Source organism: Cavia porcellus, unplaced genomic scaffold (assembly GCF_034190915.1).
Source record: "Cavia porcellus strain 051 isolate PalLab524CR breed Dunkin Hartley unplaced genomic scaffold, mCavPor4.1 scaffold_10, whole genome shotgun sequence".
In the NCBI taxonomy this organism is placed as follows: domain Eukaryota; kingdom Metazoa; phylum Chordata; class Mammalia; order Rodentia; family Caviidae; genus Cavia; species Cavia porcellus.
Window position 1 is genome coordinate 43009164 of NW_026947493.1, and position 25040 is coordinate 43034203.

The window sequence follows — 25040 nt, forward strand, 5'->3', positions numbered from 1 at the left end:
AAGAGATGTTTGCAGTTTCATGCTGGATCAGAAGTGGAGGCCGCCCTGTACAGCTCTTGCTTTGCTTTCCTTGTCTTCTTCAAGCCCTAAATGACAGGGCTTTTGATGAGAGAAGCTGATGCTAACAGGGCCTGAGTCACTGCTGATGAGAGACTGATGGCCTTTTCTCACATCCTCACATGTCTTAACTGCAGAAATACAAGTAGACTTGACTTTAACCAGAGCTATAGTCCTCCCAGGGAGCCCCCCCAAAAGGCACAATGTAGCCCATGATCATTAATGTGCAATAACCAATCATTCCAAGTACTAGCTCACCAGCGGGGCAGTGTACCCCAGTGGTTAGGAGAGTGAGCTTTTTCCACCACTGAGTGACTCCTCTACCCTCTCAATATCCCCATCAATGCCATGGAGATCAGGAAGAGAAGCTACCACTGTAACCTGTGAAACTAACGATGATGAATATAAACCACCACCTCATAAAGCTCGATGTGAGTTATCATTACATTTTTGTTTATTGCATCCCTCTTTCCAATACTATGTTGGTCTCCATTTAATATCTATATTTTAACTGAGATATCCTAATGTGGACATCCAGCAATGTGGAAAATAGATGCCTGCATGTCCCCATGTGCAGGAAAATCCACTTTCAACAAAGTACTATTTTTTTAAAAATGGATAAACTGATTTCACTAAATTTTTTAATTGTGGTAAAATAAGTAGTATGTAGAACTGATCATTTTAAGTATACAGTACTTAATTCAATACTATACAACAATTACCACCATCCATCTCCAGGATTTTTTCGTTACCCTAAATTGAAATTCCCTACCCATCAAACTCTGGACAATCTTCTTTATCTTGAGATGGGAGACAAAGTCTCACTATGTTGTCCAGGCTAACCTAGAACTCCTGGGCCCAGTGATCCTTCTGCCTCGGCTTCCCTAGTAGCTGGACCTATACGCACATACTCCCTCATTAAGCTGAAATCATTAGAAATAACTTCCAATTCCCCTACCTTCTGATGACTGTTATCTGCTTTCCATTTCTTTGAATTTGACTATTAGGATTCTCATGGAAGTAGAATTATATAATATATGTCCTTTTATGTCTCACTTATTTCACCCAGCACAATGTTTTCAAGATTTAGTCATATGTAGCATTGTATCAAGATTTCATTCCTTTTCACGGCTAAGTAACAACCCATTGTATGGATAATACCACAATTGGCTTATGCATTCATCTGTTGATGGGCATTTGGGTTGTTTTACCTGATGTGAGTCATGCTGCTATGAATTTTGCTGTACTGAATCCAGGTAACATCTTAAATTGCAGTGGGACCCGCCTCTTCTACCCATCCCCTCTTCAAGGCACTTACCCTATTACACGTCTAAACTTCTCAGTGTTTTTACCATAACTATGTCAGCTTACTAGGAATTTTCTAAACTATTTCTTTATCTTTCTTTGCAGTGACCAGCCCAGCCAGGAGAAGAGTCAAAAGTTCTCAACATCTCTTGACTAAGAATGTAAGGACACTTTAGTTTGTTTTAATCTCCATAGACTAACTTTCATTGCAAAAGCACGGTGGCTTCTTTACTCTCTCCCTTGTTATCAACGACAAGGAGAATTTTCTAGACCCTGTATGGGTGCTACTGTACTTCCTTCACCCAACCAAAATAACTGACAAATGTCCACCAAGTAACCCTGAAATGGCCCCTCCTACTCTGCCATCTTTCCCAGGCACAAAGTGAAAACCATTTTGTTGTTGTTGTTGTTGTTCCAACAGAATCATGGACACAAGATGCCTGACCTAAGTGTTATCCTGTGTTGGCATTTGCAGCATTCCATTTTTAACTATTATAAATAGCAGAGCCATGAATTTATTTGTGCATATTTCTATTTGGGTTAATTCGCTGGTACACAGGACTCAAAGAGGAGTTAACAGGTAAAAGGATAAGAACAGTCTTATCCATCCATCTATGCAGCCATCCATTCATCAAATATTTGCATTCCTACTGTGAGAAATGCTATACTAAATGTGGAGGTTGGAATGTAAGATTGATTTTTTAAAATGGTCTCTGCTTACATTTTTATCACATACTTCCAGGAATTCTGAACAATTTTGAGGCTTCCAGATATGCTTTTCCATCTACTTGGAAACATGCAATACCTTACTCTACATGTCTTTAAAGTCTAGCATGTCTTTAAAGTCTACCAATGTTATGCATTTTTCATCCTATATATATACTTCTTCATGCAAAAAAACTTTTAATTATATTTATACTTTATTTTTAATACTATATTTTAAAAAGGAAACTGTAATCATTTGCTATTGGTTATACTGGAGTTTCTATTTCTATCACAAGTTTTTATAGACTACCATGTTTATTTGAATTTGAATTTGAATTTTTACTTGAATTTTTTTTTTTTTTTTTTTTTTTTTTTTGTACCAGGGATTGAATCACAACCTCATGCTTGCCAGGCAGGCGCTTATGAGCTAAATCCCTGGCTTTACCTGAATTTTTAAAAGTCATTAAAAATTTTTTTTAGTGTCCTGGAAAAGATGAGATTTTATTTGTCTATAAATATATATTTAATATGCTTTTAATTCCAAAAGTATTGTATACCCTTTACAAAATTCCAAACATTATAAAGATATAAAATATAGGGCCATAAAATCCTAAGAAGCTTAAAACAGAGTGGTTAGAAACATAGACTTTAAAGTCAATCTGCCAGCATTTAGATCCCTGTCCCTTCCATTTCTAGTTATGTGACCTTGAGCAAGTTGCCTAACTATTCTTGGACTCAACTTGCTTAGTATTAAAATGAGAAGAGAAAGAGCACATACCTCAAGAGCCATGAGAGGTAACATGATTTAACACATGGAGAGTATTTAGTCAAGGGACTGACACATATTAAGCATTCAATATACACTGCTGTTTTTTTAAGTAAAAAATTTCCCAGATGCTGTAGTTATGTCTTATTGTCTCATAATGCACCGTTTTGCAAATTGCTTTTTTCACTTAATAGATCTTGAGCATCTTTCCATGACAATTAATATAAATACATCTACCTCATTCTTGGTAGCTGTATAGTATTCCAGTATGTAACTGTACAATCATTTATCAACCCGAACCAAATCTGGATTCATTGTAGATTCATTACTTAACCAAAACATGGGGTTTCTCCATTTTCTTCTCTTAGGGCAATGCCACAAGAAACAGTCTTAAATATTTTAATGTTCTTATACATATTTTTGAAGACAAATACATGGATATGAAATGTTGGGCCAGAGAATATGAGCACTGAAAAAAATTACTGCTTCTGACAAAGCTGAAATAACTAAATAGCCATTACCAGACTTCTAGCACTATGTGTAAAAGTACCTTTTGCACAATTGCCAAGCCAATATTCGATGGTACAATATTGTCAAACTTTAACAATCTGATAGATTAAAATGCCTTATTGTTTTAATTTGTATTTCTTTAATTTTTAATGTGACACTTCATTTTTTCATAGATTTACTGATCATTTCAATACGTTTTCCCTGCAGTTTTATATTTAGCCTATTTTTCTATCAATTATATGCCTTTTATAATCACTTTAGAGAGCATTTTACATGATGAGAGAGAGGAGGGTTTTGTGGGGTGCAGTAGGCTTTATTGATGGTGCACAGTGAGCCAGAACTCCCTACACCCCTCCCCTTCTCCAGGGTGTCTGGGATGGAAGCTGGGAAGAGGGGAGACTCCCAGTGCTGAGGCTGAGTGGGGCAGCAGCTTCTGCAGTGAGGCCTCGTCTCCCACATGGTCTCGTTGGGCTGTGGCGGGGGGCGGCTTCCTCCTTGGAGGCCACATGGACCAGGGGTCCACCACCCTGTTGCTGTAGCTGAACTCACTGTCACTGTCATGCCAGGAAATGAGCTTGACAAAGTGATCATTGAGGGCAATGCCAACCCAGCATCTAGGGTAGAAGAATGAGTGTCACTGTTGAAGTCACAGGACACAACCTGGTCCTTCTTGGGGGGTGCAGTGGGCTTTATTGATGGAGCACACTTCACCACCTTCTTGCTATCATCATATTTGGCTGCTTCTCCAAGTGGCAGATCAGATCCATGACCAACACATTAGGTGTGAGCACAAAAAGGCCATGCCTGTGAGCTTCCCATTCAGCTCTGGCAGCATGGCCTTGGCAGCACCAGTGGATGTGGAGATGATGTTCTGGGCAGCACCACGGCCATCCTGCCAGAGCTTCCCAGAGGGGTTGTCCACAGTCTTCTGGGTGGCAGTGATGGTGTGGACTGTGGTTCTGAGTCTCTCCACAATGCTGAAGTTGCCATGGGTGACTTTGGCCAGTGGGGCTAAGCAGTTGGTGGTGCAGGAAGCATTGCTGACAATCTTGAGGGTGTTGTCTTACCTCTCACGATTCACACCCGTCACCAACGCTGGGCATTGGCAGAAGGAGCAGAGATGATGACCCATTTGGCACCACCCTTCAAGTAAGCCCCAGCCTTCTCTGTGGTGGTGAAAACACTGGTGGACTCCACCACATGCTCAGCGCCAGCATCGCCCCACTCAATATTGGTGAGATCTCGTTCCTGGATGAGGATGATGGCCTTTCTGTTGATGACAAGCTTCCCAGTCTCAGCCTTGACAGTGCCATGGAACTTACCAGGGATAGAATCATATTGGAACATGTAGACCATGTAGTTGAGGTCAATGAAGGAGTTATGGATGGCTACAACATCCATGTTGCCAGAGTTGACGTCAGCCCTGGTGACCAGGCACCCAATATGGCCAAATCCGTTCACTCCGACCTCCACTATCGTGTTTCGGATTGCGGCTGGCGCTGCATGGGAAGAACGGTTGTCGTTTGGGTGCACAGGAGCAGAGAGCCAAGAGGAGGGTTTTTAATGGTTGGAAAGTTTGGTTGTGGGGCATGAGATTCTGATCTAGCTTGTGGTCCCTGAAAACTTAAGCCCAAAATCCAAAAGAAAAACACTCCTGGCCTTCAAGGGACGGTAGGTTAGGAGCTGCCAAAGGTAGAAAGGGAAAATGTTTGTCAGTATTTTAGAGTTTAAGAAAACTTTCAACTAGTCAAGAAGGGAGGGAAGAAGGGAGGTTTTGTCTTCAAATATTCACTCTTCCTGTGGTGGGATAGCACAGTAAGCCCTCTGGCCTTTTAAGCTCTCCTCCAAATCTTTCTAAATCTCCCCCAACAGCTGCCTAATCCCTTGTCAACCTCAACTGCACAAAACACGCACATTAGAAGAGCTCCCTTGGTGACAACTTTTCCAGGCAGGGAAAGTAAATCCCAAAAAGGAAAGACTTGTCTGACTCATTTCCTCAAGCAACTAGCTCTTGGCTTTCATTTGTTTTCTTTTTCACTTTCTCTAGCTTGGTGGTCTGTAAACCACTGGGTTCGTTACCTTGCCTGGAAAAATACATTTTATTTTACCAATATTTACACCTTTCTTTGGCTGAAATTCTTATTTGTCTCTCCTCTAAGCCCTTGGACTATCCTGTGAATGGATGTCAGTATTCTGCCTTTACAAATGCTTCTCCTTTCTGAGCCATCTTTAATGTCTGGATTTCCTTTCTTTGTGTCGCCTCTTGTTGCATTTTCTTGCTATCCTACGATACAGCACATATCTCTAAACAATCTCTCTCTCTCTCTCTCCTTTCTTTCTTTTTCTCTTTTTGTTACTTAGGCTATTTTATGGACATTCCGATATTTCTGACACCCACTGATATCATAGGAATAGCTCAAGGAAATAAGTTTACACAAAGGAGTGGATCAGTTAAGCCTTTTGGCATAATGGAGCCACTTTCACTGTGACTCAAGGCCTTCTCACATAGGCAGAATAGCTGTCATCAGGAAAGATGGAGAAATTAGATGGCAAATGTCACACCAACACCAAATTTCAAGCTAAGGCGGGGAGGGATTTGTCCAGTGATCTCCAGGTCTTTCAAAAGGTGCTAGGCAATCAACTGCCCTTGAAAAATCTTGTCTTAATGCAGGTAATTCTGTGAGTTTTCCAAGAAGCATTCACTTGGGGGGTATGAAATCATGCTTCACATTGGCTATTTCCCTTACAACAAAGGTGATTTTTTTTTATTTTGAAAAGAATAAAACCAAATGAGAAAAAAATGAAAAAAATAAAAATAAAACAAAATGGTGTCATTCAAAATAAAAGAATTTACATAGTACATAATTTAAAACCACAATACTAGGTGATCTACAATGGTTACCATGATGTCTCTTATTATCTTCAATAGAATTGCCCATATCTTCAGGTACAATAAAATTGAACATAGCAGTACAAAACAAAATCAATAAAAACAAAATATTAGAGACATTCTAGGACTTCAAAAAAGGATAATAGTCAAACCATAGTGAATCTTATTGTCTTCAGAGTAGTTGTCTATACTCTCAGATTTGATACTATCAAACATAACAGATTCGAATAAAATCAGTCAAGACAAGACAATGATTGAACAAGATAGATTCAAATAAAATCAGTCAAAACAAGGCAGTGAAAGCAATACAGGGTTTCAGATTAAGTTAATAGGAAATTAAAAATGGTTACCATAGTATATTCTGCTCTCTTTGGAATAGTTGCCTATGCTCTCAAATCTAGTACAAGTAGACAAACTGGAATAGAATATAACCAAACTAAACAGAGCGATGAAAACAATATGGGTTTCAAATCATGATACAAGATTACATGTCCTCTGCCTTCCCTATTTAGACAATTCCTCCTCTTTTACTTTCCCAGGGTACCTTGTACATTTTGTATCCCACTAATTACTTTAGTTTTTAGATTAGAGAGGCAACCAGCTATTTATCTAGGTGGTTCTGAACATTTTTACCCCTGAGCTTGGCCTCGAGTTATATCATTTACCTACAAGAGCCTAAAGGTTTTCCTTCCTTATAGCTGAGTAGTTCTCCACTGTATAAAAGTATTATGTATTTCCAACTACTCTGTAGCTGATGGACAAGCTACCCTCATTTTTTTCTGGTTCCCTGTCACATAGAGCATTATTTTCTCATCTTTGACCTTCAGTCCATATACCCTCTTTCAGGTTAATTATATTTCTTATATAGACCATCCTGATGGACCCTATCTCCTGATCCGCTCTTAGCGTATCAAGGCCATCCATGTTAGCGATTATGGTCAACTTTCTCTGCCTCAACTCTGCCATGCTATTTTTCTGCCATTGGTTGTCTGCTTTTCCCCTTCATTCCTTTGCCTGCTCTGTTCAGTGAACTTCCTCTGTCAGTGTTCTTGAAACCATGGTCTTTTTTTCTCTCTCTCTGGAATGTTCTTCAGTACTTTTTGTAGAGTTTTGATTGGTGGTCATGAACTCCCCCAGTTCCTCTTTGTCATGGAAGCATCTTGTTTCCACTAATTTTGAAAGATAGTTTTTCAGGGTACATCAATCTGGTTTGGAAGTTATTTTCTTTCAGGGCTTAGAATACCTCCCTCCAAGCTCTTCTAGATCTGATGGTTTATGTTGAGAAGTCTGTCATGATTCCGATAGGCTTTCCTTTATAGGTGATCTGTTTCTTTTCTCTGACAGCTTTTAACATTCTGTTCTTGTGTTGAATTTCTAGGATCTTGATTATTTTATGTCTGGGTGTAGCTCTGTTTTGGTTGTAGTTGGCTGGAGTTCTGTATGCCTCATATATCTGAATATCATTTCCTTTTCCTATGCTTAGGAAGTTTTCTTTATTTCTGTGAATAGCCTTTGTATTTCATTTGTGTTTACCCCTGCTTCTTCATTCACATTTTTTATTCTTAAGTTATGGATCCTCTTGTCATCTTCTAGCCTTTGTATTGTTACTTCCTGGTTCCTTGTTATTTTTAAGAGATCTTTCCTTTCACAATCACACATTGCAAACCTGTCTTCAAGTTCTGATAATCTATCTTTAGTTTCTTTCAAGCAGTTTTGCCAGCTTTCAATGGAGTTTTTAATATCCTGGTAGTCTCTTTGAATCTGTTTCATGTGTTTTAGATTTTTTTTATATTCTTCATCAAAAGTTTCTCTCCTTTTTCTATGTCTCTCCATTTTTCTATCTGTGTCTTCTTGAGAGGTACTTATCATTTCTTTTATTATTTCTCTTGTTTTACTTGTACTCAAATTTCTGTTTTTAGTTCTTTAATAATGTCATGAAGATAATCCTTATGTCAGATGCTGCTTTTTCAGTCACCACAGGTGTGCAACCCCTGATTTCTTCTGGGTTTACCTCCCCCAAGTCAGTACTGTTTGTGTTGGGGGCTGAAGATTTCCTTTTGTTTCTTCCTCTTGTCATGTTTATGGTTTCCTCCAGACGAGTGGACAATGGGGATCCCTGGCACTTCCTGTATTGGCCATGATTACTCTGAAGCGTGCTGGCTGGGGATTGCTGCCCTCCCCAGTCTGCTGATGACTATTTAAGTATAAGCAGGGGCGGGGCAGACTGGCCCCTCCCTTCTGAGCTGATCAGGCTCTGGGAGTCTTCACCACATGTGTGCCATGTGGATGGAGTGGTTAGGTATAGATTCAGAGAAACCTCATCTTTTGCCTTTGGATGGTGCACAGAGGTGGGACTCAGTCTGAGAAATTCTCACCAATCTGCTCAGTGCTAGGAGTGGCTGACTGAAGCCACTGCACTTCTGGTACTGGATTTACCTTGCTCAACTCCAAAATGCCACCCAGCTTCCTTGCCCACTCCCATGGGAGAACTGATTTCTGCACACTCACTGTGAGCTGGTACACATCTCCAAGCCAGATCTCCAAGCCAAGTGCCGCTCTCCGTTCCGCTGCTCCCCTCCATGACCATTTCCTCCTACCGAGGCCCTCAGTCTTGCCAACCCTGACTTCACCTCGATCACACGTCTCCAGATTCCAACAGCGTTTCCCACACAATGGGACTGGTTCCAGTGACATCGAATCTGGCTACAGCCTTCCGTCATGATTTTCGGTTCTTTCTTTCTTTCTTTCTTTCTTTCTTTTTTTTCTTTCTCTTTAGTTTCTTCCTGGGTCAAGAGGATCTGTCTCCCTCCCTCTGATCTTCTAGGATGTTTTATTCCAGCATCTTAGGTGATTCTCTCAGAGAGACTCCTATTTTGCTGCTTACTGATCTGCCATCTTCTAGAACCCCAATAAAGGTGATCTTTACTAAGACCCACAGCACCTTTGACCTCAGCTTTTCTGTGAATAAAATTAGAGAACTGAATGAAGCATTTCTATGGATTGGTTCAACCCCAAGTCATGAGAGTTCTCTGCTGTCTAGGTCTTGGCTGTCTTTCTAATTCTAGAGAAGCCATCTAGCTGGCAAACAAACAAGATCTAAAATGTCAGAGTGTAGACTCTTGGGCTATGTGTTAGTCTGTATCTGCCTCTGACTTAATACTAGCATAGAAGCATCAATTCATTGGAGTAACATTTGTTGCTCTGATATATTCTCCTACTTCAGTACATATTTGCTAACTTAAGAAAGGAAAATCCCAGCATTAAACTCATCTGTCCTCCCACCTCCCCCATTAACATCTCTCACTCCTACCCCAGTTCCCCTGGCTTACTCTTCTCCTCAGGCTGCAATGAGCATGTTCTCCGACCACCTTGTTCTAAGACCTCCAGTAGCAAATCCAGAAAACAAACCAAGCTGTCAGGAACCTGTTGTTGGCATCCTTTGGGGTACCTGGGAGAGCACCTTAAAAAGTGGTTGGCCCTACGTGGTGACTGAGAAGAAGCTGGCCTAATCTCCACCCGCCCCCCAGGAAGCCTCCTCCATCTTTTAGACTTCTGGGAGAGGCACTTGATGCTTCCCCACTCTCTCTCTCCTTATTCTTCTACCCTAACGTGCAGGCAAAGGGTTTCTTGTTCCTGAAAAGGAACCTTTGCTCTCTTTCAGTGGAGAAGTGATATCTTCCATGGACTCCCTCGGCTTTCACATCCTGCTTTCTTTTTCTTTCTACAATGAGTGAAAAAACAATGCCAGTCCTCATTCTTCCAGTCTTGGAGGAATGCTGATAGTTCAATGATAACATCAGGAGTAGCTATGATAAAAGTCAATGGCAAAACCTGGGCATAGTGGCACACTCCTTTAATTCCAGGACTTAGGAAGCTGAGGCAGGATGATCCCTGTAAGTCTGAGGCCAGCTTGAACTACATAGCAAGATCCTATCTTAAAAAAAAAGTCAATAGCAAAGATCCTCAGTGCCAAGTAACAAAATTCAAATTCTTCCTATTCAATCTAGGAGATCCACATTCCCATGTGTCCCTTATGCTACACACTATAAGAGTCCAAGGGAATGGAGCTAACACTACTGCTAGGAGGGGGAGTTTTAGTATTCTTAGTGACATAATGACTCAAGAGACATAAAAATTTGGCCTTCAAAAGAGGTTATTCCCAACAATATTTATTATTAAAGATTCAGGTTTCCCCTACTGAGTTAAAATACCACTTTCCTATCATATTTTGAAAAACTTGTTCATTTTTGCCTCAGGAAACCCAAAAGCAACACAGCAGTTATTTGCTGACAACAGGAGGGGATCTGCCAAAGACTGGGCTCTGAGGACTGAGAACACCCACCTCCCTGCAGATGCATAGTGAGCCAAGTCTGGCACAGAGCATGTCTTTGCAGGACAGCTGTAGAAGGAAAAAAAAAACAAGCAAATGGGCAAATGTAAATCTCAGCAAAGCTGGTGTAGTAGAATATTAGAGGTTCTCATGAGCTTCAAGCAGAAAGGACGTTCAGCATGAATGACCCCAGTGTGCTGGATATGGATAAAATATGCAGGATCTGAGCCCAGACTGCTAAGATTCCTTTCATGACTCACCAGATTAAGATAAAATGGCTGATACTGTTTGTCTTAAGTTTTTATATTTAAATAATTTCAGTGACTTCAGACCCTTCAGTCCCTCCTTTGGGGTACTGATTTTAGGACCACACACACTGATATCAAAATTCACAAATGCTCAAGTCCCTTTTGTAAAATGGTGTATTTGCATATGACCCATATACATCTTCCTATATATTTTAAACCACCTCTAGATTGCCTGTATTACCAAAAACAATGAGATGCTAGGTAAACAGTTCGTATATTTCATGGTCTAGACAATAACAAGAAAAAATTCTGTATGTGTTCAATGTAGGCACAATATTTTTCCAAATATCTTCCATTTGCCATTTGGAAAATATTTCCACAGATATGGAGAGGGGCAAACTGTATTTTTATTGCAGTTTTTAAGATCCATTTTGGGGAATACTGAGGGCATTTTCCCTTAGTGTACTTTTCCAAAATAACTACTCAGTGGGTAATCATCATGAGACTGCTCCCTTCAGCGCTGTGCTCTGGCTTACTTAGAATTCCACTTACCCAACCATCAGGGTGGAAATTCATCTCCCAGGTTCACCCTGATCTGAGTAGACTGCATCTTGGAGGAAACGAAGCACTTAGGAGCCCTTGCTGCTCCAATTAGTCAGCAGTTTTGTTTTGTTTCTTTTTAAACTCGGGGAATCATTTGGGCTTTCTTTAGGTCTTCCCTCCACTAGAACATCCAAAAATCTGTCCTTTTCGTGCACAGGGGTATTTTTCAGGCACAGTCCAGTTAACTAAAAAGACCAGAAGACCTCGATCTTCAGGGTCATCTTCATTTAAAATAGCCTATGCTTTTTATCAGAACACCAGGCTGTGGGACTTGCCCAGGTACTGCTGTTGAAGAATCCCCCAGAACCTCCCTGTGCTGACCCCATGACACTACTTGGCAGTCTAAAAGTTAAATCGTACAATTAATCATTTCTGGAAGGTTTCCTCTCTGCTCCTGGCTTACTGGAGTAAGGAAGTCTACATAAATTCCTTCTCAATCCAAGATCCATCTGCAAAGCTTTAAATCCCGGGTCAAGGAGAAACTGTCCTTCTTCTGATGAGCAGGTGGTCTTTGAATCAGACCGGTACACGCCAAGGCCTCTGGAGCTGCTGCCACACCGCACTGACCGCTGGGACACAGGTGACAGCCGCAGGTTCGGCTGGGTCCAGAACGCTCGGCCACCAAGGGCGCATCCTGCCAAAACTCCCACCAGACCAGGTATGTGAGTCCCCCCAATCCTCCCTCCACGCGGTGATCTCCTGAAAGCCAGTTTCATGCCCATTAAAGCACAAGCTGGCAGTGTCTGCATCCTCCTTGTGTTTCCTCTTAGAGACCTCTGTCACACCTGGTGAGTGGCATCTGTGCTATTGCCAGATAAATAGTATTTGCACTATGGCCCCATCTACCTATGAAACTCTAGCTCATGGGTGTATGTAGAGTGAAGATGTGCTGTCTAGCATCTTGCTGGTCAGGAGAATGGCAATGTTCAGAAGATGTAAATCTTGATGCTCAAGGAGAGACAAAACCATGAAATCAGGACCTGTGATTGCAATGGCATGCAAACACCAAAATAACACACAGGGTTTGGAGGCCGATTTACTTACATCCATGGTCACTGATCAGGATCATTCCCACATCAGGCCCTGATCTGGGTGGTCCAGGGATTATGTTAGATAAGCAGAATAGTTCGTCATTTGGGGATTGGTTCTTGCAATATGTATCATAGTGACCAGCCATTTCTAAGAGACAGAAGCAACCAGAACTGGAACAGAAACAGGAACTATTAACAAGTTGCATGTAATAGTCCAGGCTCTTCCTAAACTGCCATTTAAATAAGTTTTCAGTTTAAATTTGAATGATTTAATCTTTAGAAAGAATTACACAGCCAATTCTTTCTTGAAAACTGGAAACATTATAGTCTTACCTTGCATACTGTCTTTTTAAAATGGCTTCCACCTCAAGCACTGAAACAGAAATCTGCCTGTAACTCATTGAAGTCTCTAATGGTATTTTGCCTCTAATTGTGAGTTTACTTGTGGAAGGTCCAGGGTGTCCTTAAACCTTTGGGGTGTTAACAATTTTGTATTTTGCAAGAACTAAAATAAGACTCCATTGAGAATATTTCTCCACCTTCTCTTCCTACCCAACCAAGCTCCTTTTTGGTTTTTGCCTTTGTTTTTTTCCCATTCTTTGTTATTTTCATTTTCCCCTTTCTAGGGTGCCATAGTAGATATCTGAGGTTTGTTTGGTTATGAAGAACCTGATCCTGTTTATGACCCTAGATATAAAAACACACAAAGCTGTATTTTCTAGTTAGGTGATTACATGTACAAATACATGCACACAGAAAGCATTAGGAAGACCACAATCTGCCTTGCAAATTAAAGAAGATAGATTTTTCTCTGTGTCTATGTATAGGTGAGTGGGTGGGTGGGTATGTGTATATGGAGAGAGGAAAAAGAGGCAGAGTATTTCTGTTTGCTACAAAATCACAAAATGAATTTAAGAATATGTTTCTCAGATTTTTGCATTCAAAAGAAATTACCTGTGCATCTTGTTTTTATGCAATCTCTAATTTGAGAGGACTAGATGGGGCCCTATGTCTTGTATTTCTAACAGACTTCTAGACGCCACCACTGTGGGGATAACAGATTGAGTAGCAAGGATTTGGGGATGCTCTAGCACAGTGATTCTCAAAGAAGGGTCTTGGGGACAGCAGCAGCACCTGGAAGACTTGTTGCAAGTGTGAATTTATTGAGTCAGAATTGCAGGGTTAAGACATAGTAATCCATGTTTCAAGAAGCACCCTCACCTCCACGATTCTCATCCACACTGGAGGTGAGACTCTGAACTGCTGCCGCCGCCCTTTGCCAATTTACAGAAGAGGAAAATGAAGCCATGGGAATTGTTTGACTTACCCAGTGTCACACCGCTTGCTAGCCACAGAGCCAAAATGAAATTTCAGCTCCCTTGATTTCCTGACCAGTGACACTTCTCCAGAGAAAAGGACTTCTCAGCAGTATAGTTTTAGGGCCATGTTCATACCTTTCTAAATAGTCTGTGGCAGTTTGGATTGCCAAAGTCACTCTTATTCTAAAAGACAAGAGTGATAAACTATGAAATGGAGAGAATCTGACGAACACATGATAGGCGGCTTGTGAAGGATGTGCCAGTCAGTTAAAAAAAAATAAGATTGAACTGGGCATGGATTCAATTCCTTCAGCTCCCCCAGTCTTATAGATTCCAGACAAGGTAGGAGGGAACATTTCTGAGCCAAAACCAGACCCTGGTGCTCTCCAGGGAAACGCTGGGCACCAATCCATGGATTTCAAGACTTTCTTCTCCTGTCAGAAAGCTGCATGTCTCTGGGGAGCTCAGATCTAGGGACATGCTTTACTTCTGAAGTGCTTATGAAGGCTCCTGGTTGTGGTAGCTTTCTTACATTGGAGAGAGATGAGGAATCTTGGGCATTGTCAGGACTCTGAAGACAGTGACCTGGCCAAGAAACTACCCCCCTGAGGCCTCATTTGGCTGGAAAGGGGACAGTTCTTACTTCCTAGGCCTGGGAAAATGACTCCCTATAGGGCTTTTTTCCCTGAGATGACATCAGAGCCCTCAGAACCAATTTACTCAAATAAACCAAAAGTTCGTTTCTCAGCTGGGACTCTGTCCATCACTCCAGCTAGTTTTGGGATCTCTTTCCTAGCACCTCCTTGTCCCCCAACACCCCTTCTCACAGTGCACACTGACAGGGTCAACACCTAAGTGTGTCTCAACTCACCTTCTTTCTACTTGCCTTGTGCTGCCCCTGCTCAAACTGCCTGCCTCTCGGATATGTATGCAGAGAACATTGGCACTGAAGGTCTTCTCACCAGTCCTCCTTCCTCTACGAGGCTACCAGAGAAGTCCTCCTAAAATGGAAATCTACCTTCCACAAGTCTCTTTCTTTGTCCTCTACCTCGCCCACACTCCAAGCAATGGTACTCCTGTCCCCACTGTTCTCAGTGCAATCCTGAGCTGCAGTGTACTATAGTTCTGTAACTGCTCTGTTATATTCTGCCCTGGATCTTTGTAGACACTTTTTTTCTGCAGTTCCCCCTCCCTGGATCACTCTATCTTCCCTCAGACTGGGACAGGGAATCCCTTGGTCAAACTGCTCCAGGCCAGCAAGACTACCAAAGAGATCTACTTACTACTTGCATGGCTTCCTTATAACTTTTATGTACCTCTTATACCTCAATTTCCCCAAACTGAAAATGAAGACTACTCTAATATCTACCTCTTAGAGTTGTATTAAAAATTAAATAAGATCCCAAGCATGGTGGCCTTCACCTATAATCCCAGCACTCAGGAGGGTGAGACAGGAGGCTCGCTGCAAGTTCAAGGGCAGCCTGGGCTACAATAGTGAGTTTAAAACAAGCCTGAATTACAAAGCGAGACTGTGTCTCAAAAAACAAAACACGGATTAAATGAGATATAGTCATCTCTCAATATTCATGGAGACTAGTTTCAGGACCTCTGCCAAATGCCAAAATCCATGATGCCCAAGACTCTTCTCTAAAATGATGTGGCATTTACACATAGCCTAATCACATCCCCATCTCCTTTAAATCATCTCTAGACTAATAATAACTAATATGATGCAAATGTTACATGAGTCACTATTATATTGTATTGCTCAGGGAATAATGACAGATGTTCTATACATGTTCAGCACAGACACAATTTTCTCAAATTTTTTCAAACCACAGTTGGTTGAATCCACATTTCAGAACCAGTGGATACAGAGCACCGACTAAAACTAGGTGATTTATGCTCAGCAGTTTCTGATATATGCAAAAATACATTACTTATTACATTATTAATTCTTCCAGGGCACTATTCATTATAGTTTGATGTTGGTAATGTTAAAAAGAGAACCCTTTAGATCAATTAAACTTAGTAGATATATTTGATAATATATAGTAGAGATATAAAATATACCTACTTTAAAACAAAAATTATTAACAAATTAGGCAGTGCTCAAAACAATAACAAGTTTTATGAATTCCAACTAATAACACAGTCAGACTACATATAGGAAAACAGAAGAAAGGTACAGAAACAAATCAATTGGCCATAGCCTAGCCAACACTGGTTACTACTTAACTAGTTAACGGATTCAGCCTGATCATTTAAGTAGCTACAAGGCCTTTTAAAACCAGCCAAAACTCAATGCCTGCAATTTGAGGTCTATGTTGGTTATTCTGTAGTGTTTAAAACTGATATCCAGTCCAAATCTATGACCTGTCACAAAATTTTATTTAACAGTACTTATAATTTTTTCATTTTCTTAGCATTGAGATGTTTTCCCCAGTGGAGGGGGAGGTTCTACACTGCAGTGTATGAGGTGAAGCTTGCCCTGGAACACCTGTCCCAAGAGAGATTTATGTTGAATACTGGCTACCTCACCTTAAAATCTGGGTCCTTAGAAGCTGCAGGCTTCAGGGTAGAAATTACTCAGAGGTAGGCTGGAGTATTAGAAATAAATACATTAAGAATCAGACTCTTTGTACACATGTCTAATGCAGCCAGTGTCCAGGATTCTGATCTGATAAACTTCAATCCTTCCAGTTTACGGCCTGTGATTCCCACAGCTGTCTCTGCTCACTGCCAGATGGGTGTCCAGCAGCACTGTTTTACATAATTGATTTCAACTATGAAGACTTAACTCCTGGTAACCTCTTTAACCTCTTGTGGCCTATGACTTTAGGAAAGAGGAATTTAGGAAACATTCTCTGAGTATCCGCAGTGCTAACTGCATCCGCATGTGTGACCTTTTAAAACTGATCTCAATTTTTAAAGCAGTTTTAGGTTCACACCAAAATTGAGCTGGAGCTGTACAAATTACTCATGTGTTCCCCTCCTACCTCCACACGTACACAGCCTCCTCCACTGCCAACATTCTCTTCCGGAGTGATACTGTTGACACAGTTAATGAACCTGCATTAACACGCTGGTCCCATGCACACCTTAGTTCCAGTCCCTTTGAAGAGGGAAGGGATGCAGACCACCCAGCTGGGCAGGTACCATTGCCTCACTCACTGTGCTGCTTGGTACAGAGGCCTTGAGAAATTACTTTCTGAGATTGATTGGCAAACATGATAATTGATGCAGAACCAGAAGGAGGCAGAACTCAGAGTACCACTGAGTAATATCTCCTCTGTTCAATTTCACAGTGGGGATTTCTGAACCCAAAACATCAAATCTGTGTGGAAATCGAGCATATGGAAAATCATTGGTAAGTAAGATAATTCTGATTAGTTGTATGTGGTATGTTTTTAACTTCTGTCTATGTCTATTTTCCAGTGCAGTGAATAGACACTAAGTGTCCTTTGCACCAATCTGAGGATTATTAGAGAAGCCTAACTGTGGTTCTTTGCTGCTAAAAGCTATCAGTCAGTCCTGCACTGTGCTTTTGTGACACATCATTGGCTGCTTTTCTTTCTTGCCAGAAATTCGGCTTTTAGGCATACAAAAGCTGCAAACCACAGGACATCTCATTCATGAGGAAAAGAACTGGTCTCTAGCATTGGCCCTGCCTGACAAGAATGCCTAATTTCCTGGTGCTGCTTTGGAGTAAAGAGATGTAAAGCCCTCGAGCACCATGTAAACACCAAACAGTAGTATCATAGGCAGCTCTGGCTACTATAACAAAATTACCTACACTAGGGAACTGAAATATCTCCTCACAATCTCAGAAGCTGGGAAGTCCAATATCAAAGTAGATTTGGTGTCTCATGTGGGCTTTATTGCTGGCTTGCAGATGGCTGACTTTTTGCAGTGTATTCACATGACCTTTCTTCTAGGAATACATGAAGATTGAAATCCCCAACATCTTTTTCCTTCTTATAATTCCCATCACAGGTACTCTATCCTCATGACTTCATCTAAACCTAATTATCTCCCAGAGGTCCCACCTCCCAAAACCATCACATTGGAGGTTTGGGCTTCAAACTCATGTGTTTGAGGAACACACAAACATTCTATCCATTACTACTACTCATTTCAGGACAGAGACACCTCTGAGATTTTCTACATCAGGTCAGGTTCTCTGGAAACAGTCTTGGGACTTTAGGTTTGAAATATGAAATGTATATTAAGGACCAACACCAGCGATCAGACAGGGAAGACAGGAACTGAACCCTGATGCTGGTCCAACACTTCCTAGTGGGGATCTCTGGGGATAGTGCCCATCCAGGGCCATCTGAGCTGGAGCAAAATGGCTTTGTATTCCCTCCTCATTCCATCACAGCTTGTGGGTTGCCTCAGGAAGGGTGTGATCTCGGGCAAGGTGGCCCCTCCACCGCTGAGGCACAGTGCACAGTGCTAAGAGCCTTTAGTTACTCATCCTCCCATAACTGGACAGCTTGCCCTTCCTTGAAGATGGATCAAGTGGCAATCTCCAGATCTGTCTTCTCCATCCTCTTCTGGGCGTTGCTTGCCTTGCGAGGTCAGCAGTGATAGAGATAAAGTCAGTTCAGATATCCTGAGCTCTTTCGGTATCTTCTGTCAAAATGCCTAGACGGTGCAATGTGAAGTGTAGAAAAGACTCCAGTGGTTGTCTTGGCTAGTCCCCCAGCCTCACAGAACGAATTGGACCGAAAGGCTAGTGCTTCCCTCCTGGCCTGGGCAGACCTTATCCAGTGATCTCGTTTAGGATTTAGTAAAACCACTCAAAGAGTATGGAATGGGACAAGGAGGGCCCTCCCCCAACCTTGCTCTCAGGGAACTTGGGATGGTCAGACTGTTGACATGGAGGAAAGGTCATCAGACTGTGACAGCTCAGCTCAAACAACTGTCCTGGCTAAACCAAAGATAAAGCTTAAGGGGAAGAGAGTGTTCCATGGCCTTGGATTAATCTGCACCCTCCCACTGCCCACTGCTGTGCCTCTTGTAGGTGAGGCCCTCCCCGGAGGAAGAGACGGGGTGGTATGGATGTGGTTACAAAGAGAAGGCAGAAATAACAAAGAGGAGGAAGAGGTCGTGTTTTCTCTAGGCCTGGAAATAGACTGTGCCCTGCAACATCAAAATTTCATTACCCTGGGTCAGGAAAGCAATCTGGAGCCCACACACCTTAATCTGATTCAGTGCTGACAGGAATCAGAGTTGGAACTAAGGAAAGAGGGGAAAGGAAGGAGGACAAGGACTTCTTCTCTAGAGCTAAGGAGCCCTGGAATATGTTCATGGGCCACTGGCACCGTGGGGAAGGGAGTGCTTGGGAGAGGCCACAAGATGGCACAGTAACTCTGCCCACAATCTTTGTTCAGCTCCTGGGAGGAGCAAGTGAAAATGATGCTCTTTAACCTGGAATTTTTGTGATTTCAGGAATCATAAAATTGATTTGTAGCTCTTGATGGGGTTTGGGGTAGAAGAACAAAGCATACCTGTGTCCTTTGACTGAATAACCCCTGGACTTAGCCCTGATTAAGCCATCAATTCAGTACCTGCTCCCCAGTACTTAGCACCTCCTTTTGGAAAGGCAGGGAGGGGGGGGTTACTAAATGAGTTAAGTCCCACCAGTCTACCACTCGCCACATAATCTTTCTGGAAGAAAGAGACTGAACAAACATATTAAACAAGAAACACAGAATGGGGGAGAGGGACTATTACAGTCGAGCAGATCTCTAGGAATACAGATACAGAGAAGGAGCCCCAACTTGGATTACCAGCCTCAGGAAAGCCTTCTTGGGGAAAGTGGCCTGGAAGGCCAGGCAGAGATGAAGCCCCGTCCAGAGGGAAGGAAAAGTGCAGTTGCAGGTAAGCATGAGGGAAGGCAGGCCAGGCCCAGCAGTGGATCTGCTGACACAGGAAGTAACAGACAGCTGAGCGGCATAACAATATAGAATCCATTGCTACAGATTCTTGAAGGTTTCCAAGTTGCCTCCTTGCTGTGGGAGTTCTGATGATTATGGAGTTCAAGAAGGGAATGCAAAATGTAACAAGTCTGGTCAGAAACAAAGAGGTATGGGGTTCCTTGAATCCTACAGGGGACACGTGGAAAAGCTGGGACCAATGTGAGCAGTTCATTCAAAGCAAGAATCAGCAGAACTTGACAATGAGGCACAAATGATAGGGATGGAAGGGTAGCAATTCTCATGTAAGATCGAGTGGTCCTCTCAAGTGTCTTTAAATCAGTGATTCTCAGAGTGGGGTTCCAGGATCCGCAGAACCTGCAACCTTGCTAGGAATGCAGATGCTCAGGCCCCATCAGCCCTGCTGTAGAAGACAGGAGGTGCAGTCCAGCACTGTTCCCAGAAGACTTCTCAGGTGGCTGATGTCTGCTGAAGAGTGACATCACTTCAGCCATCCTCCTTTCAAACGGCTCCCGTCAGTGCCAGGGCGGGGATGTGGACAGCACTGAGTTCCTTTCCCTTCCTCTTCACAGATGCCTCCTGTGGCCCGGATCTCTGTGAAAGCTCCAGCTGCAGTCGAGGCAGCAGCCTCAGGCTCAGAGAACGGAGCTGTTCTAGGGAGAGGGTAAGTACCGTGACTTCTGTCTCCACACCTGCCCGGTTCCCTATGCAGGCCTGCCCTGGCCTCACATGAACAACAGGCAGCCCGGTTTGCAGACCCAAGATAATAAAGCAAAGCCCATGCCAGCTGCAAATTACCTTGAAACTAGGGCTGTAATTCTGGGTCTGAGTAGTGCCTCATCAACTGTTTCCCTAGGATTAAGCTGAAGTGTTTTTCATGGTTTCCACTTCATTAACGCCATTCTTTAGGCTTGGAAAAATGTCATTTGGGAGGATATTTAGTTATTGGATGAATGTCTCCACAGGCCATGTTCACAATCTCCAATTTATGTGAGGTCAGAAATGTTTCATGAATTCATTTAGGGGTCTCTGTCCACAGGGAAAGAAGTACAGACATTTCAAAACAAACTAGAACCCAAACATGCATGTTAATTCTGGCCCAGAGCCAGCAGCTGGGACAGCAGGAGTTCCCCCAACACCCCCTCACTGGCTTCAGTCAGTAAGACATCAATAATGTGCAACTCAACATGAACTTTTCTGACCTGCTCTACTGCCCGCCACACTGCAGATGCAGCCGGGTGGTTTAGGAAATGGTAAAGGGTGTGAATTCTTGGCTCATCTGCTTTCTATCATGACACTGCCACCAACTCAGACTTAAGAAAAGTTATATAGTCTTCTTCATCTCATCTATTTTAAAACAAATAGAAAAATAGGAAAGAGTAGCTGTTCTTGAGAGGTTTTTGTGAGAATTGAATGAATCATGTATAGAGAGCTTAGCTTAAACTATTGTCAATATTTTTCAGGAAATTTAGCCCAATAGTTAGGAAACTGTGTACTTGAGAAAGTATTCAGTGTACATAGGAAAAACCACAGACTAAAATATCATCTTAGTCCATTTTGTGTTGCTAATAACATAATACCATAGAGTCATACAGGAGAGGATTATTTGGCTCACAGACACCTCTGGCCCAAGGTGGAGAGGAGGTATCTGGTGATATCAGAAAAAGGCAGCCTCCTAAGGCATAGGGTGTTGCATGGTGATAGACACGGAGCACATGAGAGACCTGGCTGAGCTGTCTTTTTATAACCAACCTGTTCTCAAGATAGCCCATTTACCCATTTACCCATTATCCACACGACTGTTTCATTCATTCATGAAGGCAGAATCCTATGCACCTCCTAAAGATCCCAGCTGATCACACTTCTTAATATCCCATAATAGGGATCATATTTCAACATGAGTTTTAGAGGGGACAAGGTGTATTCAAATCACAGCAAATATCAGTGCCAGGGGTGCACACTCAATACTGTGGGACTCAGAGCAGAATAGAGCAGAGTGGAGCACTTCTGGATAATAGAAGTTGCCTGGAAAGAAGCATAAAAACCAAACTATATGTCATTCATCATACTGGAGCTTAACTGGAGAAAAGTTTTTTAAAAATCATTTGACTTTTTTGAGGTTCCAGTAGCAAATTATTCTTAAATCCCAGTAGCTGCCTCCTTGTATAGATCAGCAAGACATCATAGTACCTTGGTAGAGGCTGGTCTTTTCACATTCTGATGGCTGCACTGCAAAGGGTTCTCCGTGGCTCTTTTCTGTCTGAGTTCAGTTTGCTCCTGGATCTTGGGCAGTGAAAAGAAAATACTGTCATTTTGTTCACCTTAAGATAGCATATGGGGGAATAAATGAACATCTATGGAGGGTCTACAATGTGCCAGATGTTTTATTATCTCATTTTCCTCTTCACAAAAGCCCTAGGTATTTGATGAGAGCATCTGTGTGCTATGCAAGAGAAAACAGGCTGGTGAACACTAAGTCACCTGCTTGAAGTTACACAGTAAGCAGAAAGCAGAATTCCACACCAGAGCTCATGCTCCTTTCAATGGCTGATTTTTTGGGGCATCTGCTCTTTCTGGAAGAACTGCTCACATGGACGTGACTGTGGTGAGAAAGTAGAGGTTTGAGCAAGGCCAGACCCAGAAAAGGGAGGCAGGAACAGGACTTAAAATCCCATGAACCACGATGCTCAGGGTCACCACTTCCCCTACTTTATGGAAAGCTCCCCTAGGGGACATCCTATGTAGGTCCCCACACTGACTCTCCAGCTATGCAGAGCCTCATCACAGGACAGAGATATAGAGGAAGACAGAAAATTCTGCCTACTCATTTCAAAGACAAAATGTAAGTGTGGCTCACCATCCCCACCTAACCCTGGCTTTTCTTTAGATCCAGACACCTTAAGAAGATGGCCGAAGAATATCCAACCCTCCCCCAGGGAGGGGAGGCCTCCCTCCCACTGACAGGCAGCGCTTCCTGTGGTGTCCCAGGCATCCTCCGGAAAATGTGGACCAGGCACAAGAAAAAATCAGAATATGTGGGAGCCACCAACAGCGCCTTTGAGGCTGACTAAAGATGACCCTTCCCAGGTTCCTTGCATTGGCCAAGGTTCACAGGACAAGGGAAGACAGAAATCTGAAGACTAGGACTGAGCCACACTCACCTCTCTTGGCAGTTGGTCCAAAAACATCATCTTCCCTCACCAGCTAATCACCCTGGTTCAGGGCACAAGAAAGGGGCGTGTCTGGAAGGCAAAAGGAAACTGTTATTAAGAATGGTTGAAGCCATTGGTCTGAAAGTTGCTTTAGGAGGTCTTAAAGTTTGTATCCCTATCTTTAGGAGAAGCTACACTAAAATCAAACTTTCCCAGCCCATCTTAAAGACCTCCAAAGAAAGAAAAAGGCAATTCTTCTGTCTTCATTGTCAGTTTTTCCGAAATGTATGATTTCTGATGTAAAAGCCTGACATTTGAGTAGCTTGTCGACCCAGTGATTCTCCTTTTTGCCATTTCATGTTTGGTTCACCTTGATGAGATACAATTTTTAAGGACAAAGCACTATGTACTTACTTAGTAGTTCTGTTTACTTGACAGTATCATTAAGATCAATTTTGAAGATCATCCGGCATGATTGCATGAATTCTATATTCTTTTCTGTGTAGTTTTTCTATGGAAAAACATTAATGTTCTTGTTTTCTTACATAAGTTAGTAAAACAAATAACACCATGCTTTTGTACAATAATTTTAACTTCTGAAAGTGATTTTCCATCTATTATCTCTGCTTATCATGACAAAACCCCCATTGAAGAAAGTATTGTCATCCCCAGTCTACACATGGGAAAAATGAGGCATCTGGAGGTTATATCACTAGAAGTAGAACTGGCTACCAGACACTAGTAGGTTACAAGGCTAGTTAGTAGAACTAGTTACCAGGTCCTCAATTTCTTTCTAGCAGACTCCCTTCTCTGCTTACCTAGCAACTGACACAAGGCAGTTTACAAATTATAGGATCATGTCTCGGGGGCATCATTTGAAGAGAAGAACCTGATAAAGTTGGAATAAGTAAGTGATTTGAATGAAATACATAATTCATTGGATTGAACCAGAAGAAAGTGCCATTTCTGTAGATCAAAAACAACTGAATATTCACTTCAAATGATTCAACCTAACGTATGATACTTTCCTCCCTTCAGTGGAAATGTCATTATCAATTTCATTGTCAACATCAGTAGCCTGAAAATGATTATGTTAAAAACACTAACAATATCTATCGTGTATTAAATGCCTACTGTGTGCCAGGTGTGATACTGGGCACCTTGCATAAACTGTCCTAATCTTCCAGAGTTAATCTTCCTTTCCTAATCTGCTCTGAGTTAGGTAGCCTTACCAGTTTCAGACCTTGACAGTAATTCAAGGAGGTTAAATAACTAGTCTGAAGGCACCTAACTTATATTAACTTGAAGCTTCAATGCCTGGGTTATATCTACTCCTTCACACAAGATAGTTCAGAACATAGCGAAGGATTTAAATTAGTAAAGAATGCTCATCTCAACACTAGAGATGCTGTGTGGAGAAGAAATCTGGGGTGGAAAAGCACAGTGATCAATAAGCAATGCCTCTCTGTGGAAGGGATTAGTGAAACAGGTCTTGTATATTTGTCATCTGTGACCTGAAATCTACCCACAAAAGGCTTGTTTTCTATTTAAGAGATTTAAATTGTTTCAACATACATAATGAAGCTAGAAATTTTCATTAAAGTGAGATTTAGCTTAGGACTGCATTGGAAATTGCCATCTCTTGGTAAAAGCAGAATTTGATCATTCTTGCTCTCAGACATAAATGATATTTTGATTGCTGCTCTGTGGCCAGGTCTTGCCTTCTGCTCTCTCCAGGTTTCCTGTTTCTGCATCTCCAGGTGAACTGTAAGAAGGCATGAGGAAGTACAAAGGGCCTGGACATCAGGCTTTCACCTTGCTGATATCTGATCTTTATCACTCTTTTAGACTCTGAGTATCTGATGCTACTATCCAAAAATGATTTGGAGATGGGCACCAAGTGCTTTTTCAGTGAGGAGCTAGAGGGTGGGGTCCAGAGCAAAGCTAGGGAGCAAACAGGAACCTATGCTGAGTCTCCTACAACTACTTACGTTAACTTATTACTGATATCTTTTATTTGTATGTGGCAACTGGAGCTTTATATAGAATAGAACAAACATATTTATTTTAACTTGAATAAACAGTGAAGTGTTTGCCTTGTGCAATACATTTTATTGGCTAACTCAAATAAAAATAAGGTCGGTTTTGTGTCTGACATTAATAAACCACTGAAAAAGTA

At 41.9% G+C, this 25040-nt stretch overlaps 1 protein-coding gene and 1 pseudogene across 1 annotated transcript in view; one reads left to right on the forward strand and one right to left on the reverse strand.

Annotated features, from left to right (window-relative positions):
- The window catches only part of Vxn (vexin), a 27713-nt gene extending 2673 nt beyond the window's left edge, over window positions 1–25040 (forward strand). Inside the window, exons 2-6 of the mRNA XM_003480069.5 lie at window positions 1468–1523; window positions 11919–12072; window positions 17073–17134; window positions 20282–20373; window positions 22597–25040. Coding sequence (XP_003480117.1) covers window positions 1468–1523; window positions 11919–12072; window positions 17073–17134; window positions 20282–20373; window positions 22597–22780 — 548 coding nt within the window. The 3' untranslated portion in view covers window positions 22781–25040. The remainder of the gene's footprint in view (window positions 1–1467; window positions 1524–11918; window positions 12073–17072; window positions 17135–20281; window positions 20374–22596) is intronic.
- LOC106025853 (glyceraldehyde-3-phosphate dehydrogenase-like) lies at window positions 3657–5018 on the reverse strand (annotated as a pseudogene).